Source organism: Ruditapes philippinarum, unplaced genomic scaffold (assembly GCF_026571515.1).
Source record: "Ruditapes philippinarum isolate M1 unplaced genomic scaffold, ASM2657151v2 ctg3345_1_1_1_1, whole genome shotgun sequence".
Lineage (NCBI taxonomy): Eukaryota > Metazoa > Mollusca > Bivalvia > Venerida > Veneridae > Ruditapes > Ruditapes philippinarum.
The window spans coordinates 245702-266497 of record NW_026855583.1 but is presented as its reverse complement, the minus strand read 5'-3'; the positions used below and the strand labels follow the sequence as shown (position 1 = coordinate 266497).

Sequence of the window (20796 nt, the reverse complement as noted above, 5' to 3'; positions counted from 1 at the left end):
CCAAATTGACAAAATTCTCCGGAAAATCCTATCTCGCAACCGGAAGGACAAATTCCCGTTTCTTTATCACACGCCTCCATACCCGCGCAATAACAGTTACCAACACAATTCTCTCCAAACGTTCCATTGTTGCATTCTAAAACGGTGATTTAAGTATGACATTAATTATTCAAGTATTTCGATATTTTTATTGCTGTACCTAAGCGGCAAAATTATATTATTTTTATTATCAATAGATCACAAAATTCAATCTCACACTTAATTTTTTCGCTGCTTAAACTATGCAAGTGACATGTCTGTTTTGAAATAGGAATAATAAGTAATTCATTTTCAGTTTTGAATGGGTTAATCTGGTTTTGTGATTTTCACGTGTTGGTTTTGGAAATTATCATTTTCTTTTATCCGGCTTGTCTAATGGGTTATCACCGCCATGACGTTTGGTTGTTTTGCACGAAGAACCCAATTTAATAAATAAAAAGCTGGAAATGTCTTAATAAAACCCTAGGGTAAGAATTTTTGATTTTCTTTATGAACATTTCTTTTGACATTGACATTTACATTGAAGCGAGATAGGCTGCTATCTAATCTATCTATTTCGAAAATATTCGAAAACACAAACAAATTTGAATAAACATAATTATAATAGTATACATACAATATGACATACACCTCAAAAGCATCGCCATCTATATGAAATAAGGCAAAATCTAAAAAAAAAAGATTAACTTTGATAAATATATTTTTTTTTATTATAATAATATGTTTGTGTATTTACCCGTTTTGCATTTCTCCCCCTGCCAGCCTGCCTTACATCCGCTTGCACAAACTCCAGTCTCGAAATCACAAGTTTCATTGTTCAGACAGTGACCGCACGACTCAGTACAGTTCTCACCATAGTACCCAGAACTACACGCTGAATAAATAAATATATTAATAAAATAAATAAATAGTACTTTATTCTTTACCATGAAATTACAGTTAATAATAATTTTTTGTGGAATTCTGAAATTGTGAGAACAAACATGAAAATAGTCATAATAGAAAGGGAAAAAAACATATGTTTATCAAATTCATTAAATGCACTGACATGTGCATTTTCAGTTTTCAGACGGAAAACATATACTATGAATAATGTCCTTATTATTCGACTTATCTAAAATAATTATTCCACGGTATATCAACATTGTGTGCTACTTACAGACGTTACAATTTTCATTCAACCATCCTAGTGCGCATCCGGACGGACATATTCCGGAAATGACGTCACAAGTCTCATTGTTCACACAATGTCCGCATTCATTCGAGCAATTTAGACCAAATGTATAGTTCTGACATTCTGAAATGGTGTTATCATCCAACAAATATGTAATATATTATGGAACTCTTTGCACAATGTAAAATACAATTTTGTATGTTCATACATTTGCCTGTACGTGTACAAGGTTTTCTTTTTACAGAGATAACTGTAAATACAGAGATGTAGATAACAGAGATAAGCAGCTCCTAAATACTCCATTGAAATATCACTAATGCCTATCAAAAAGTGTAGAATTAGGCATTTTGTAGCAAGTAAAACTTAATGGATGCAGGTTTAAAGTTATCAAGAACGCGTGTTATCTATGTCTCTGGTCAATGCAAGAAATAGAAGAAATGGGGGCGGTATTTTACGTAACTTTGAACATTTATAGCTGCATGCCTCCAGATAAGCCAAAATATTTCAAGAAAAATAAACTTGAGAAAAATGTTCTAAGATTTTAAGAACATTAGAAATATTCAAGATTCAAGTAATAATGTACATTTTATGTGCTTTAAATGACTGATTTTGCAGAATTTATTACCAAATTTCTACTGCGTTACTAACGCAGTAAGGATCAATTTTGCATAATTTGGCCTCTTTTCGGTAATTTATGTGGATTGTAAGTGTCGTTTGCAATGTGTTAATTACTTTCCTTGTTATCTTCACAACATTTTACTTTTTAAGTAAAATTTTTCATGAAAATAAGCATTAATCTGGAGGCGTGCTGCTTTAATAAGATGATCTTACAATTGCAAATTATTCATATATACGTCTATTTGAGACATTGAATCTCTGATTCAGTGGTTGTAACTCAAGTTTCAAGTTTTATTGATACACTCAGCATATTTACATATGATAAGAGGTGTACAATAATATATAAAAAAAATAAAAAATTTTTAATGGGTTTGTTAAAAAAATTAAATGAACTCTGAAAGTTTAAAAAAAAGTTTTTATAACTAAAAATTTTTCAAACTTTAAATGTAACTATGTCATTGTTACATGCTTTTTTTTTTTTGAAAAATAAAAAAAATTTTTATAAATAAAAAAAACAAAAAACAAAAAAAAAGTGACTAGCCAGGGGGGTTTTTAAAAAGTTTAAAAGAAAACATAAAAAAAATTTAATTAAAGTTCCCCAAATTTTTGAGATCTTTCATTCATTAATTTTCTAAACGAAACAATTTTTTGTTTTTTAATTTAAATTTTGGGGAAAGTCGTTTTCCCGTTTAAATTAAAAATAACTCAAAAAATTAAAGGGAATTCATCACCTAATCATTTAAATTTAAAAAGGGACTCCCTTTTCTTTTCATTTAACAAAAAACCTTTAACCCCACCTTCCTCTTTCTAAAAGGGGGGGAAAATTGTTACAACAAAATTTTTAAAAAAATTTTTTTAAATTATTTGTCTGACAGTAAACAAAGGTCGGTTAAAAAAGCAATGGTAGTTTTGAAACATTCAATAAAAAAAACCTTTTTTGGCATTGGGGTTTCGACATCATACGCCCTTTTTTTGGTACAAATTGGTAAACCATTGATATATCAATTTTTTTTAACAAAAAAGCTTTAAACCCACAAAACTTTGATTTAACCAAATATAACTTCATACCTTTTTCGAAAAAATCCCTTTTAACATTCAAAAACCAAATTTGTATTTTCCTTAAAACCTTTTCTTACAAAAATTTTTCAAAATTTATAAAAAGCTTATAAATATTTTGACGAAAATTTTTTTGTTTGAAGTCTTTTAAAACTAAATCAACTAAAAACCAGCAATTCGTTTCTAAATAGCAATTATAATGGAAACGCCCAAGTTCGCGCCATAAAACCATAACATGCGGTGTACTTTTCTTAACACGTAATACATATTTAAGGAAATCTGTTATGCACTTTTTCTATAAGCGACAAGGGTCACCAAAACCCCAAAACTTCACACCCATAAGTTAAAAATTGGTACAATTGTAATGATCGGATAACTTTAAACTGACAATCAAATAGCTAAATCTAGATTTTTCTTATTTTCTTATATAACCAAAAAACATTGCCCGTCTTGCTTGATCAAACAATATGTTTCTTTGCAACCGGCAGCAATTGTCTGTTCTTAGAAAAAACTACACCAGATATTTAAACGTGTCTACGATCTCTAAAAACGTGATTATCTACCGTAATATTCCTGTTTCCTATTTCTTTTATCACCAAATACCATTACTTTTGTTTTATCAAAGTTTATATTTAATTTCCAGATTTGAACAATAATTAGAAAAAGGTGTTCAACACAGATATACATGTAAGATCTTTGTTCTGTTTTAGCAAAAAGAATTTGGTATCGTCAGCATATAACAAAAACAACTAGTTTTCAAAAATATTTCAATGTTATTATCTTCAAGTATAACAAGAAACATCGTTATTACGTAACATTGTTATTTTTCTAAGTCATTTAGGTACAGAGAAAAAATTAAACCGGTTGACAAATTTTCTGCCTTGTCTTAAGGGCCCCTAGTAACAACCAAAAAATTTTTTTGAAAATTTGCCATTTACAGATACACATGACTTGATTTCACTGTACATATTCTTTATTATATTTAAAATCTTTCCAGAAATATTATATTTGACCAAGTTTTTACACCAAAACGCCTGCTCTCCATAACAGAGTCAAAGGCTTTTTTGAAAGTTCAATTAAAAGCACAAAAAAGTTTTGTTTTCTTATAGTTTAAGGTACATCTGAAACATGCTGGAGAATAAAAATATTATCAACAGCTTGAATGATGCTTCCTAAATCCAGCTTGGTTTGAATTTAATAAAATTATAACTTTCTAAATATTTTTGTTCAATGTTTCATTTAGGGTATACTTGATAAACTAAATTTCCCTATACAACTAAGCAATGTAATATGGTCTATAGTTTTTTCAAGGCATTTCAATACTACCTTTAAATTTTATAATAAGGTGGGGCGGGAAATTGGAGAAAAAATAGTGCAAATGGTGATAACAAGGGCATGAAACCCTTTTCAGGAAATCCATCTTTAGGACCGCACATGGTTTTCAAAAGTGAAGTGAGCCCCAAAAATAATCTTCTGCTCATTCAAGATGGCCCGCCATTTTCCCAAAATTGGCCGCCATTTAAATTTTTGACGCGCATAAATAACTCATTCAGTCAAAATTTTTGTAAAGACCTGAAAACTTACAACCCGAAGATGTATAATGGTGTTTCCTTTTTACAAAAATTTTAATTTTAAAACTTTCCGCGTTTCGTACCTCTTCTTCAATCCAAAAGATGGCGTCCCAATATGGCGCCGGCCGAAATTTTTTTTAAACGCAAAAAACTGTTATAATAATTTCTAATAGTATTTTGTAAAGCACAAAATTAGTATTATTTCGATAAAAAAAAGTGTTTAAAACAATATCAAAAAATTATCAAATCATATGTTAATCATAATGAAAAATAAAGTTTTTTAAAGTTTAAATGTCTAAAAATATCTTTAAAGATATCAAAAAAAATCCTTCATTTTTTTTGCTATTTCTCACTTAATTTGTTTTCTAAACTCTATATGCAAAATTAAAAAAAAAATAACTATTTCTTATTTGCTAATTTCAATTCAAAATTAGGGTTTGTTGTTAACATATGAGAAAACCATTAAAAACTGTAGGTTTTATATTTTGTCAAAGTTGGGTGGGGTAAATTTATACCATAATTACAAAAGAAAACCAAAACAAATTTACACTGACCGTAAAAAGTTTTTTCTTCCCGCTTTTTCTCTTAAAAATTATTATGAAACTGTTCCCTTTAAAAAAAAAGTATGTCTTTTATTGGACGAATGTATTTTTTGTCTTCTTTGGGGGTTTTATACAGGGAATTCATTTTAGGTTTATTGTTAGGGAAAAACTATAAAATATAATCTTTCCCTTCATGGGTCAAGTAGCGTGAGCTAAAATATCAATAAATGCACATACAAATTAATTAGTATACACTCAGTTTATTAAAATTTGTTTGCGTGATATTACTTGTTTCAATCATTTGATGATATTGTTTATTAATTGTTAATATATAAAGAAGACAATAAGCCAACAAACATGCTTTAAAGAGCAAACATTGCACATGAATAAGGTTGTCCATTGACGCATATTATTAACTCCTTCACAATTTCATATTGAAAATATGAAAATGGCTTAAAACTAACTCAATAAGATAATAATTTTTGCATATATTAAAAAGGCTACTATCACATCATCTCATTCCATGTGTTGTGAAACAGATATATCACATGATATCACCTGACCTACATACAGTTTTTGATTGATTTAAAATAAAATAATTGTAATTCATAAATTATTTTATATCTATTTTTATTTTCAATAACAGGGCAATGATGACCCCTAAGTCACACACCATTGTTGGGGAAAGGTCACAATTCTTTATAAACGTAGGTTTATTGGGTGTATCAATTTTTGTCATAACATATTATATGATTCTGTGAAAATATTGTAAGGATGCTTTAAAAAGAAACAGCCTGTAATATCAAGTTTCTCAGAATTGTTTCTCATGAGAGGACTTAAATAAGTATTAATATTCCTATATGAGACCATTATAAACTTTAGTGACCTCTGGTGCACGATCAATTTTGACCATCTTTGTCCATGATTTTTTAAAAATATTTGTATTTAACAAGGTTATGATGATACATAATTTATTCGGTATACTGTAGTTTTAGAGAATACAAATTTAATTACAAAAGTCTGTGTAAAATAAGTGATATCCCATTTTCAAAACCATTTTAACTGCAGGACATCATAACAATTTTTATGCATTTTAGTTTAACACTAGAAGTTCTCTTATTGTGTTTTCCCACACAAACCCAATACCCGGGTGGCTCTATGAGCAAGATTCATGACACAAGATGATGTATACGCTTTAGTATCTATGCTCTGTGCATTTCTGCTTTTGAAGAAAAAATTTTTTAAACTTTAAACAAATTAAAATTCTAGTACACAATTTAACGAAAAGAGATTTTTAATGTAATTTTTTAAAGAGGTCTTCTCTCTTAAACAAGTTCCCAATTTGGAATGTTGAAAAATCTAAGTTAAAGGGCTTTGTAGTTCTCCAAAAGGGGAAAACCTTACATGGGGATTTCCATAAAAGTCTTTAAAACAAAATTTTCCCCCCTTCTTTGAAAAGCGATTGAAAAGGCCTTTTCATCGTGCCCGGGCTGTCAAAAAATGGCCCCCGGTAGTTACTAATGTTTGCTTTTTAACTTAAAACTGTCTTAAAAAATTTTTCCCCAAAAATAAATTTTTCCAGAGCAAAAAATTTTTAAATGAAAAAAACATTTCTGTGATCCCTCAAAAAAAATTAGGGGAATTATTGGCAAAAGGAAAAAACCCACAAATTTCATATGGACTCATATAAAAATTTTAATTAATAAAGTTTCTTGTGTAAACAGTTTTCCCTATGATTACCTAGATATTGGGGAAAAGTTTTTTTTTAAGCAAACCCCTTCCAAAAAGTTCATAAAAAAATAACTGTTTTTGGTGGTAAAAAAATTTGATACCCTTTAAATAAATTTTTAAATTTTTACTTCTTTTTTAAAAATCGTTATGGGAATTTTTCCCCTTGCAGTGGTAAAAGGATTGTTTAATGGAAAATGAAATTTGAATAATTTTTACAGAAATTTTTAGTTTAAAACAAAGGAAAATTTAAAAAAAGTTTCGTGGGGATTTTTTTTGCCGTTTTTTACTTGGGTTCATAAAAAACCCTTAGGGGAATAGAATCAAAAGAGTGTTTTATTTCAAAAGGAGATTTACCTTTTTTGTTAATGTTTTTTCCCTTTACAAATTTTTGTCACTTTAATAAACCCATGGCAACGCAACATCGGCGCACGCCGGAATTTTCATATAATGTTTAAATATAAAACAAATTTTGAAACAAACTTGAATGATTGTTTTATTGAAATAAAATACAAGTAATCATCTATTGATATTTAAATGACATAAATCTGTAATTTGAACGTTCGTTCGGACGTTTGAATATCTGAACAAATAAGGTTTTGAGCAGCAGCAGACAGACGGGTAAGTTGGGAAAAGTATAAAAAGCCCGTTCAAAAAACTAGAAATTCGCACTTTCTGAAAATTTTTAAAAACAATAAATGTGGGATACTCCTTTATATTTTTTATGAGGTGATTAAATTAACGAAGAACAATGAGTTTTGCGAGCAAGTCTCTCTTGGTTACAGGTCGCGCAAGCGATTCAAAATACGGCCAAATACATGCTCACAGACAGAAAGGCGGCGACGGATAATTTTTAGCGGTAAATTGTTGGGACGTCTGTAACGTCAATTGCAAAAGATCTACAGAACTCCAGACATGTTTAATTTCTGCATCGGGTCTATGCATTCAATTCTAGCCAAACAATTTAATTTAATTTAAATAATATTGTATTTCATTCATCAAGATATATGCGTATTTACAATAAATAATAAGAGGATATTTTTTCGTTTGCGTGAAATATGGAATATATTTTCACGAAACATGATAAAATGCCACATATTTTCACGAGCCGGTACGGCGAGTGAAAATATGTGGCATTTTATCATGTTGAGTGAAAATATATACCATATTTCACAAAAAAACGAAAAAATAACCTTTTTATTTAATTTCATTATCAAAGAAAATGGTAACGAATCCCCTTGCTTGCTACCAACTGCAATTGTACAGCGCGCAGTAATTTATGTGTAAGCACGCGCTGTTTGGCGCTACCTTGTGACGTCATGTAAACAACTCTTAAAACGTCTGTACAGCGTTAATTACTGCATTAAAGATATTGGTGTTCGGATTAATTTTCTTAGTTAGACCATTTTCTATCATGCTAGATAGTTTTCAAAACAATATTCAAGAAAAAGTTGTTTTGTATTTATCAGATTTTTCAAACAAAACGGCGAAAGAAGTCCCTTAAAATAAATATGAGTTTTGACTCCGCCCACTTTCATATTTATATTTCATATTTATTTTTAAAAAAATATGAAATATATTTGACTGATATAGAACCATATTTCATGGGTAAAATTAAATAATTGTAGTTATTATTTGCATTACGTGTATTTACCCTGGTCCGTTTGATAATAAATGCTAGCCGGTGTTCAGTAGATTCACCGCATAGAATTATTGTCAGTTGATAAAATATTTTTCTTTATCATTGATAATCATATTGTTTAAAGTTTGGACGAGGGCGGTTTCAAATTGACACTATAAATCAACAATTCAATTAACTTAATAACTATGTTCGTTAAGTGTCGAAATATCTCAAAAATCCCGATAAAGAGCGGAAAGTATGCGGCACTCGGACCTTTATACGGAGAATGGGTCATCATCACAAACAGTAAAATGGTTTTAGTATATGATCCACAGATATTGAACACTACAAAAAGTACTTTCAGAAACAATGACGCTGGTAAAATGTTTCATTATATATTGCGACGCCACGAACGTCATTTTGTTTCATCATCAGCGTGCGCCGGATTTTGCACCCCTTGTGATTTGTAACTGTCACAGAATTGTTATTTGTAAACATATTGTATTGATATTTTCACTGTTTATTAAGGACATATTTTCATATATGTCCCTTGCAAAATCATATACGCAAATTAAAAGATGTGAACAGTAGAGCCGCAGTCCACAAACTTTATGAACAGCCCTCGTATTTCAAATCATCAGCAAATATATGTGGGTCAAGCGATACTATTGATATACTTAATTATTTCACTACACATAGATCATATGATGTTTCAGTCTTAATTTTACTTTGTACCTTTTGAAAATACCATGTCTAGATATGTTATTATATAAACAGGGCTAATTCAATTATACCTAATTACAGTGACATGAAAGTAGATATAACTTTGAATCGTACTGTAACAAGCCTTCAGTAAGACTTTGATATCTAATGCAAACTTTATTTTTCTCATTGTGTTGACTTTAAAGCGATTTTTATCTTTTCGTAAAGAAACTGTTAAGGATTTAATTGTATTCGTAATTAAGACAATATTTAACGCATGTCTTGTTTATGTATATTCAGTCTACTGTCATCACAATTAACTGATAATATTAAAAATATTGAAACAAGTCATATCTTGCAAACAAATTTTACAACTGACCGTATACACATGAATGTATGTGCATTTAAGCTCTAGACCTGAATGAAGGCAATAATTCCTTAAAAAAACAAATATTTTTAACAGTAAATATTTTCCTAAGAATTCATAGAAAGTTTAACAAAAAGCAAAGAAATAAAATTAACTTACAAACTTCGTTGTATATGTTTTTCAATTATCAGATATATTTACCCCACCCACTTTGACAAAATATAAAACCTACAGATTATATCTTAACAATAAACACATAGTGTTACTTAATTAAATATCAAATACACTATTAGAAACTAAGTAACTTTTAAGTTTTGTACAAAGACCTATTAGAAAACCATGTTAGAGAAATATGCAAATATTGGCACTTTTTCTTTAATATTTTTAACGATACTTTTTGGATGAATAACTTAAAAAGCTTGACTAACATTGTGGTTTACATAAAATTTGATAATTTTTGATATGTTTATACACTTTTTATCGAAATATGCATAATTTGTGATACAAATTATATGACAAAAGAGATATATCAGTTTTGCATAAAATCGGCGGCCATATTGGATGCCATCTTGAATTCTGAAGAGGTATGAACGCTGATTTTGTTCACGATTTGAATTTTTGTAAAGGAGAAACTTTATACATGCTTTGGTGTAAGTTTCAGGTCTGTACAAAAAATTCACTGAATGAGCTAATATGTATGTCAAATTTATATGGCTGCCATTTTGAAAATTGCGGCCATCTTGTATGAGCAGAGATATTTTTGGGCCCACTTCACTTTTGGAATCTCTATAGTCTAAAGATGATTTCCTGAAAGTTTCATGCTTGTATCACAATTTGCACTATTTTGACAGGAGAGACCTTATTTCCCGCTCCACTAATAGATTGGTACAATAACTGAAAAAGCTCCCTGAAGATGAGTTTATAAAGCTTAAAGGTTTTGAAAGACGACATGGCTCGATGTTAGAAGATAAATTTCGAAACAATTATAATTAAAAGGCTTAACCTCTCTCATTACAACACAAAAAATGTGAAAAGGTACAGTTGATAATTTTCTTTAGCGATCAGAAATAACTACAAAATAAATGGGCTTAGGAAAAAATATAACGTTTTCTACATTGTATTTGAGTTGTATCATGGGTTCAATTTTGTTTAAAGCAGTATGCCTCCAGATTTGTGGAAATTTAGATAATGTATTTAAAAGTAAAATATTGTGAAGGGAACAAGCAAAGTAATTTGAATATTGCAAACGACACTTTAAAGAAAAGAAAAGAAAAAACAACAACAAAAAAGTCCAAAACAAAGAAACAGACACCCCCCCCCCCAAAAAAAAAAAGAAAAAAAAGAAGAGGCCAACATATTCAAAAAAGCCCTAAGGAAATATGATCATAAATAAATTAGTCATTATTCGAATATAAGGAGTCATGTTAATTTGACTTGAATCTTGACTCTTTTTTAAACATATTTTATTTTTTTTCTCAAGTTTGACTTTCTTTAAATATTTTGGAGGCATGCAGCTTTAACGTAAAGCACTTACCAGCGCTACATGTCGTCCCTTCCCATCCGGCCGCACATCCATTCTGACAAATACCCGTGCTTGTGTCACACGTATCATTGTTTAAACAGTTACAGATATGAAGACAGTCTGGTCCAAATGTCGAATGTCCACATTCTAAAATATGTTTAAATTATGCTTGTAATTTAAAAATGAGAAAGAAAGACAAATAAAAACATCGTGTACCTTTAAATAATTTTAGTTACTTTATACACAAAATATGTCAAAGTACTGAAGTATCGAAGGGTTTGCTCATTCGATCAATTTAATTAGGGTAGTGAATGGAGTAAAACATTATAAAGTTTGCATATTTATGGTCATTGGAAGATGTCGGCATTTTCTTCTTGGAAAGCTGGCCAAATAAAATAAAATATCAAAAAAATCTTTTTTGAAAATTTACAGATGAATAAATTGAAAGACCATGGTTAGATAGGAAGTAATTTTCAAAAAAAAATACGATGACTGTTGAAGAATTCGGACTGAAAGACTGTTACCTGTCTTGCACATGGTTCCCTGATATCCGGCCGCACATGATGAACAATTACCGGATATGACGTCACAATGTGTGTCATTAAAACAAAAGCCACATGTCTCATTGCACCCATACCCGTAAGTTCCGTTTGTACACACTAAAACAGTATATTGTATATCAAAACATGAAACATTCCAACATACAAAGTCCAAACCAAAAAATAATAGTAAACCCTTGGGAGCTCTTGATTGTTTTATTTAAAAAGAAATAGTAATGGCTATTTAAATTTAAAATCAATAGCGTGTAAACATGAGAACGAAAGTCATGCTTTATAGACATTTGAACATACATATGTAAACAAAACATGTTTCTAGAAACTGTTTATACTTTGCGGTTCTTCGATTGCCCAAACTTGGAGAGAGTTTCTGATTGGCAGTAAATAGTTTAATAAATAAGAAAAAAGTAGTAAATTTATTCTTAGGCAGAAGAAGATTCTCATAAATAAATACAGTGTGAACATTGTCTGAGATATGAGTTATGAGTTTATTATCTGGAATATTTAAATTAATTTTAGTTTAAATGTTTACCCATATCACACGCTTCTCCATGGTACCCAGGATCACAACCATCCGGGCAACTTCCGTTTACTATGTTACAAGACTGGTTATTAAAGCAGACGCCACAGTCTGTGTCACAATTTTCACCGTATGTACCAGGACTGCAGGCTAGAAATAATATTCACAAAATTAAGGTTTAACAATATAACAATCTAACAAACAGAAACGTTTGATTGTTATTTCGTATCATGCACTGTCTGTAGTGAAATGGCACAAATGGAGACTTCTAAAACATTATATGAAAGGCATGGTTGCATAAAGTGAACCAAAATTATGCAAAGTCATAGCTTCTGTGAGCGATTTAGGTTTTTTTTCAGTTTTCATGTATATGTATAATTATTATTTACTTTAAGTCGCACATAATTGGAATTAGCTCACACTTTATTGTAAATGACATCCATTTTGGTGCCCTTCCTATGGCCATCAACTGTTGACTGTTGCCAACGATTTACAAAAATATTTAACTACTTTTATATTTTCTATTACTTGTTTACAATTAACATATTTGAAAAGTGTTATAAGGATGTAAGGAAAAACTAAACTAAAAGACAAAATCCCAACTGACAAAAACTTAAATCTGTGTACCTGTATCACACGTGTCACCATGCCAACCAGCTGCGCAATCTCTAGGACAACTTCCGGTGTTACCATAGCAAACGTCGCCTCCTAGGCAATTTCCACATGGCTGGTCACAGAGGTCACCGTAGAAACCAGAAGGGCAAACTAGTACAGATTAAAACAATGTCATGATACATATAGATACACACATAAGTCGCAGGATTTAGTTAACAAACAATAAGGTAATGCGCCAGTAACTTGTGGACAGATCTCTCTACTCAGGGAATAATTGTAAACTTGACCTTTGGATCATTAAAAATCAAACACTAAGCATTTTGGGGACGGCCAAATATTAGTCGTAAATTTTCCGAAAATGCAAACAATCCGCAACTGTGAACAATAAATATCAATGTACTTATACCCCACTATACAAAACCATCGTCCGGTTTCTGACGGAATGTTAAAACATGAATAAATTCCCCTGCAATTCCCCGGGGTCGGGAGTGACATTTAGACTAACTCATAACACACACCCTGCATTCTATATCAGCTAATAGCTATAATATTTGGTATTTATAATTGTCATGATTGATGATTACTTTCATTCATTTACGAATGACCGTATATATGTTTGTCTTGTTCTTAAGCCGAAAAGTTGCGATTATTCTGTTATCGGAATACCCCCCATCATTTATCATTTAGCATTAAAAATAGCGGTGCCCACCTAGAAATGATACTGAAGATTTCACAGGTATATAATTTTATACAATTTTAATTTTTTTAAATTTACTTTCCTTTCAAATGCCCATACTTCCCCGCATTACATGAAAAAGGTCAAAGCTCTACATTGGTCGCTCTGTCGAGGTTGTACTATACATTATTTTTATGTTCAAATACTCTAAAATTTATGCATTAACTTCTTACAATTTACGAGCCGCGTCACGACAAAACCAACATAATGGGTTTGCGACCAGCATGGATCCAGACCAGCCTGCGCAACCGGGCAGTCTGATCAGGATCCATGCTGTTCGCTTACCAACTCTATTACAAGCAGAGAAACTGATAGCGAACAGCATGGATCCTGATCAGACTGCGCGGATGCGCAGGTTGGTCTGGATCCATGCTGGTCGCAAACCCACTACGTTGGTTTTGTCGTGACGCGGCTCAAACGTTTGTTTACCTTCGTATACTTCCACCTCGCAGACAGTAAGTGAAACATTGACAGTGCTGTTGTCACGGATAATTCTTAGTGTTGAAATGTCCAGTGGTGGTAGGAGATTTATTGTAAATATCCCATCACCATACGGTTTGCCAACATTACTGTATAAAAGCTGCCTCAAAAAAGAACCGAAGTAAACTTGAAAACCAGATAGCTCCTCTACAAAGAAAATAAAGCAAAATCAAGTCCAAATATTATATCTTCAGCAATCCTTCTCACAATTTCTTAAAACATTTCGTACATGAATGTATTCTTTAAAAAATGCAGAATATTAGATTCATTTACAATCCACAAAATTCAACAACTTAATTTAAAACAACTGATAACTAAAATAACTTGAGTAATGGCAACATAGACACTTCGCTGTTTTCTTTTCTTTTTTTTTGTTATAAAAAAATCAAATCTCCCTTTCAACCAAATCATCCTTGTCGTCATGACAACTGGTCATTTTTTATTTCCTTTTAAGAATTATTTTAGGCTGTGTGTTGTTTCGAAATAAGTATTTCAATAAGTTCATCTTGGAAAAGTGCATAATATCTCTATAAAGCTTTCTTCAAAGCGACCCGAAAGTTATTTATAATGCGCCAGTGGCGTTCGTTTCTAAAAATAGAAGATCATTTCCGCATTACTAATTTAAATTTTATGAAACGATTTATCTAAAAACATATTTATCCTTAAGAAACGCTAAAGGCCGCTTTAAAAAAGTAACATCTTTAAAAGTTCTTAAACCTTCCTCTTCCGGTCCGGTTACAACGATTCTTCCGACAGTATATCTTTTATCCAAGTTTATTTCAAGAAAATTTTCCGTGCTTGGTTGTGTTTTACTACTACACGGAGCTTCTGCGCTCCGATTGGTGCAGCCGTCTACAGCTCGATCAGACGTCCAATCAGCTGCCGTGCTGGACTGAGACGTAGTAGCGTTCAGGGCAATATTTTCTCCTGTGGAATAATAGAATAGTTTGAAAATGTTAGAATTTTAGAGCTCTCTTTTTTAAGAATTTGATATTGTGAATATCACAGCGCACCCTGTCCCATTTACCATTTGTGCCCTGCCTAGTTTCCTGTGTACCCTGCTCATTTTTCAGGCTAGATACGACACTATATTTCATGCACATATGTTAACGTTTCCTTATAACAATATAGACTTAAGTCTTACCATTAGTAAGCTACCTTAATATTTGTTTAAAGGCACATTATGCCACCAGAAGAATTTTTTTCTTCTTTAGAAATGGCAAACATGAGTTTTATAATGTTAAAATAATGGTTTTAGAGATTGTTATTAGATATGTGTTACCTGAAGAAAGAAGTGATAGTGAAAAAATGTAAACCAAGTAGACTAGTATGTTGTCCTTCATACAAAATACTAATCCTCTATAACTGTACTTATTACCAAAAAGCAACAGATGAAAAAGATGGCTTAGATAATTAACCAATGAGTAACTTTTTGAATACTATAGAAATACACCAAAATCAAAAAGCTTTTGAAAAACAAAAACAAAATAATTTCTGAGGCATAATGGGCCTTTAAGAAAATTTTGTCCGTAACAACTTTTTTCATAACAATACATCTGCTTTAGTAAGTCATCTCTCCGAATCCTAAACAAAACAAACACGAGCGCGGACTAGATAGACACCATCCGCCTCCTATCGAGTTGATACCAGTTCCAACCCCCTTGCTGTGTCATACCATAACGCAGTATAGAAATGTGTAAATCATCCGAAAAATCCATCCGACTAAAGTTCTGGTTTTGTGTTTACAAAGGGTGATGGACGAGGATTCAGCATTTCATATATTATTTCAAAATTGTTTTATAGTTACATATACATGTATAATGTTAACTTACAGATGGACTTGAAATCAAATAAGATTATACAATTGTAGAAGAAACAAAAAATATTTTTTAAGAAATGTGTTGTTTAAAGGTATGTTATTAAAAGTTGATCATAATTTTGCAATTGGTCTTTGATTTGATTCGTATTTTTTATCCAGCTTATATTATAATCTTTAGATAGTCCTAAATATTATCCAAAAGATAATTTGGTTTTGTGGCTATGCAACAGATTGAGGACTATTTGAAGAATATTAGCCACAGTACATTAATCCATGCACACTTCTACAGCAATGTAGACACAATCAGGACCCTGCTCCGATTTTTTCTTTGTGAACTTGGAGAAAAATCTTATACTTTACCAAAAAAGCGTAGCATTCTTTAGTCGAAACATTCTTTACTCATATTGGAAACTAGATATGTCATTTTACATCTAAAGAAATAAACTTTATTCTTAAAACATACTCTGTTGGCATTCCGGTCCTACCCAGCCAGCTTCACAACCCGAGGAACATGCGCCCGTAACTTTATCACAAGGGAGGTCGTTCATACATTTTCCACAATCAGATGAACAGTTCGTACCGTATGACCCATCGTCGCAAGCTGAAGACAAATAAAACAACAATTATAATACACCGTGCCAAACCAAATGTTCATGCTGATGTCACAGAAAAGATACATTTGAGCCGTGTCACGACAAAATCAACATAATGGGTTTGCGACCAGCATGGATCCAGACGAGCCTGCGCATCCGCTCAGTCTGATCAGGATCCGTGCTGTTCGCTATCAGTTTCTCTACTTGTTAAAGGGTTTGTAAGCGAACAGCATGGATCCTGATCAGACTGCGCGGATGCGCAGGCTGGTCTGGATCCATGCTAGTCGCAAACCCATTATGTTGGTTTTGTTGTGACGCGGCTCATTTCATATTTCTAGATTGATAGTCAGTTTTAAAAAATGGGAGCTTGGAAAGTGAATTTTAAAAATTCTGCAGGTGAGAGAAGACTTGCAAATATGTACAGTCGTACCAGTGTCAGAATTGTCGGTTATTCAAGTTTAATCTATTTTTTTTCCTGAAGCCCATCACATTACTTTTTCTATTACAAGTAGAATAAGTCCAATTAAACAAATTGCTGATTTTTGGTTAGATAACTTGATTTTCCAGTGGTTAAAATTAGAAACCGCATCTCTTTCAAATTAATGAAAGCTCGCCAATGATTGGTTGTATGAAAGACCACGAGAAGGTGACTTCCTTTGAGTAGATGTCAGATCCTAATGCGTAGCGTTTTTAACCAGATTGTTTCTCATTGTAACTTATAAGTAGGCTAATTGTCACAATTATGTCTTGAATTGACTATAGCTACGCAAACCAAGCGGTGTATCAGTTAACGTTTTTAAGTCCGCTATGAAATTTTAAAAATGTCATACATAATTTATTGGAAAAAATTGAGTTTTAATTTTTTTACTTTTCATTTTATGTATATGGCGGATTTATATTAATTTTGCAAAATTTTCCATGCACTAAATTTCTATGACGATCTCTTTTATTGTAATCTAGTATAAAGCGGTTTAAAGTAAGGTGATGAATTTACACCGTCTCCTTTAAAACCATAACAATCACTTTATTTTACAAATATACAATACCCACTGTTGTCGGAGAAATTAATTTATGAAACAATAGGTTTTGACAAGATAAACTTAGTGATTTCGTAAAGTGTTCTTCTAATTTCAAAGTTAGTATACCACTATAATTTATAGCGGTCATAATTTATCCCCTTCTGTAAATAATAACTAAGATAATGAATACATTCCCACGATAAATAGTTGACATTATAGGAATAAAAAGGTGCGGTTGTTATAGTGTTTGGACAAAGACAACAGGGTTAAGTATAAAGTCGCTTCAAATATCATGCAGAACAAGCATGGCAAATTTTATGTAAACTGTATTTATTTAATTGGAAATTCAATTATTTAATTATGCAGTAAAGAATATTTGCGCATCATAACAGAAAAAATGTTATTTGTAAAAAGTTCAAAGTATTGTTACCTAACATTTTAGCAAGATTTCATTGTAATTTAAGGGTATTTTATTTATGTACATGCAATTGTAAACATGTACAACTTTTTACAGAACTAAAACTTTTTCGATACAACAGGTACAGTTTGAACAATGATGCGTTAAAGCAGCATGCCTCCAGATTAATGTTAATTTTCATAAAAAAAAATGAAAATGTATTTATAAGTACAATACTGTGAAGTGAACATTTGAAAGTAATTTACACATTGCCAACATTACTTTTACAATTCATGTATATTACCAGAAAGAAGTCAAAATATGCAAAATTATCCCCTACTGCGTTAGTAACAAGGTAAAATTATGGTGATCAATACTGAAAAATCAATAATTAAACACATATTACATGTAAATCATTAATTGAATCTTGAATATTTTTAATTTTTTTAAAATCTTAGTACACTTTCTAAAGTTTGAATTTCTTGAAATATTTCGGCCCATCTGGAGGCATGCAACTTTAAATTTTTGAATTAGCTTGTTATAACGCACTGCGCCAAATAAAGCTTTTTGTTTCTTTAATATATTTGAAAGCGCTACTTAAAGTGCACCCATATGTTCCGAGAGGAGATGATGAAATTGTTATACGCGTACTATAATATGGTATATTCTAAATGGTATGATAATTCATTACCTTCATACACCTCTACCTCGCAAAGAGTAATAATTCCATTTTGGGTAGGACGTTCTAGCCGAATGACAGACATATTTTTCTCCGGATTGACGTCCACCCGGAAAATACCGTCCCCGTACTCGACTCCCGTGTTGTTGTAAAGTTGCACCCTATCACCGGTGCTTCCTGACTGCCCGTACATGATAAAATTTCCTAACTGCTCTACACCTTTTGCTGTAAAAAAATGCGAAAGACTCCAATAAATATTTCATTGCATATTTAGAAAATCAGAAAATAAATAATGTGAGAGAATAAAGTATGCTGTTTAAAAGATATCTTTGTGGAATATCCTCTTGAATCTCAGTTGTTTTTTTTGTGCGTAAGTTTCACTTTTTTAACACAACATACTGTGAACAAAAAATGTTGCCATATAAGCATTCGCGTTCATTCATGTAGTAAATGAATGTACTGTTTGCTTTTAACCCGATTTATATTTTATTCTAAACTTTTCTATGATACGGAATACAGAGTATAAAAAATCGGTTGTTCAAAGGTGCGTCAAAATGCAACATAATGATATTTTTATTCACAAAATGTATAATACTAACGAGCTATACGGCCATACACCACAATCAGCCCGACACTGTATACCTCCTGAAGGTCAACTTGCCAAAAGTTATCTGAGCCGGTTGGATCCGCACTTTCCGAGGCACTACAACATAGCTGTGTATCAGGGTCATCATTTAAAGAACAACCATCCACGGCTCGTCCAGGTGCCCAGTAGACTCCCAACTGTGTTGCGTCCTTACTCAAAGCTACATTGATTTCTGGATAAAAATTAAATATTTTGAATGCGTATTAAAGACCCATTATGCCCAAGAAATGCTTTTATTTTTATTTCTGAAAAGCTTTTAAATTTTGGTGTACTTCTATAGCATCCAAAAATTATTCATTGGCTATCTACCTGACTAATCCTTTTCCTCTATTGCTTTTTGGCAATAAGGACAGTTATTGTGAATTAGAATGTGTATGGAAGTCAAACTTTTATACTTTGTTTACATTTTGCTTTCTAAAGAAGTAAAACATTATTCGTTTCTGGTGCATAATGTGCTTTTAATGTAAATAATCAGTTGCCCTCATGGATGATGAAATGATTGTTTTGAGTCATCTTTTACTTAAAGATATACTATGCTCAAATTTGATATAAGAAAATATTGATAATTATTACATGGTATCTTTATAAATATAAAATAAACATGTTTTAACATGTGAATCGGGCGACCCAGGTTCGATTCCCGGACGTTGCAGTTCACTTCAGTTGTGATTGACCATATCAACAAAAAATATCAGATAAAATTTAGATTGAAGCGGTGGTTGTGACATTTAGCGTCTCGTTGCGACATTTAGCGTCACGTTGCGACATTTAGCGGAAATTTTCTGTTCAACTAACCCTAAAAACAACCTGATTTAAACATTTTCATTTTACTCTTTCCATGCTTTTTGCATGATGATTTGTCTATTCAACCAATACAGAGCAAGCCATGTTCTACAAATTCAAGGAATCTGACAATACTTAAAACTTTTTGCCAGTTATTCAAATCTCTTCCCAACATGCTAATATCACTAGTGGGTGAAAACTGACAAACTTTGAAATATATCTAATATTGTTTTTAAAAAATAAATATGTAAGACAGATTTCGAAAAAAAAAAATGGAAACAAGAAAAGATTTGTTTTTGGTAAAAAAGTCGTAAAATATCAAAAGTTCAATTTGAAATACAAACAAATATATAATATATTTTACCTTTAGCTCCATGTATAGTATAAATTTCCGTGCATATTACAACAAAAAATATAAAATAAAAAATAGATTTCATATTTGAGCAAAGACAAAAGAGTACAGTTGAACTGTCCGTTATTTTCGAAAACGATGAAATACATTTGTAAATAGGGTGGGTCAAGTAATAAAGGATACCATTTAGTATTTATGACCTCTTCAGTGCGCCTGACCACTTCAACTTATTGGAGCTCTAGATTAGTTTTACCTTTCTCCATATAAAGAACAAACGCTAATGATAATAAATGTTTGTTTAGTGTAAATTTATTGACACGACTTGAATTTATTGTTTTTGTGTCACTTATTTAAGCTGCACACCCACCCAAATGAGGAAAGTAATTTTCATTTAAACAAATTCAGGAAAAAAGTATATTATGATTTCTTTAAGGAATGCAATTATATTTATTTACCGCGTGTGGTTCTGAATATAAGACTTTTTTCTTTTCTCTATTCTTAATATCAATAGAACTCGGGAAATGCGGGGTTTTACAGGCTTATCCTTCGGTACAAACAAAACTTGTACCGTGATAGTTTTACGGTGCACACTACCAGTCACAGTCGATTAGTCAACCTATTGCGCTTGTTAAAGTTTGTTTTGACCCCGGATTAGCTAAG

The 20796-nt window shown here is 31.4% G+C and overlaps 1 protein-coding gene across 1 annotated transcript in view; it reads right to left on the bottom strand.

Annotated features, from left to right (window-relative positions):
• Positions 1–20399, bottom strand: part of LOC132743786 (multiple epidermal growth factor-like domains protein 6) — a 30939-nt gene extending 10540 nt beyond the window's left edge. Inside the window, exons 1-13 of the mRNA XM_060732358.1 lie at positions 20390–20399; positions 18955–19173; positions 18368–18580; positions 16131–16268; positions 14566–14775; positions 13798–13995; positions 12645–12782; positions 12030–12167; positions 11465–11599; positions 10953–11087; positions 1199–1336; positions 776–913; positions 2–136 (exon numbers count right to left, since the gene is read on the bottom strand). Coding sequence (XP_060588341.1) covers positions 2–136; positions 776–913; positions 1199–1336; positions 10953–11087; positions 11465–11599; positions 12030–12167; positions 12645–12782; positions 13798–13995; positions 14566–14775; positions 16131–16268; positions 18368–18580; positions 18955–19173; positions 20390–20399 — 1945 coding nt within the window. The remainder of the gene's footprint in view (position 1; positions 137–775; positions 914–1198; positions 1337–10952; positions 11088–11464; positions 11600–12029; positions 12168–12644; positions 12783–13797; positions 13996–14565; positions 14776–16130; positions 16269–18367; positions 18581–18954; positions 19174–20389) is intronic.
• Positions 20400–20796: the final 397 nt, after the last annotated feature.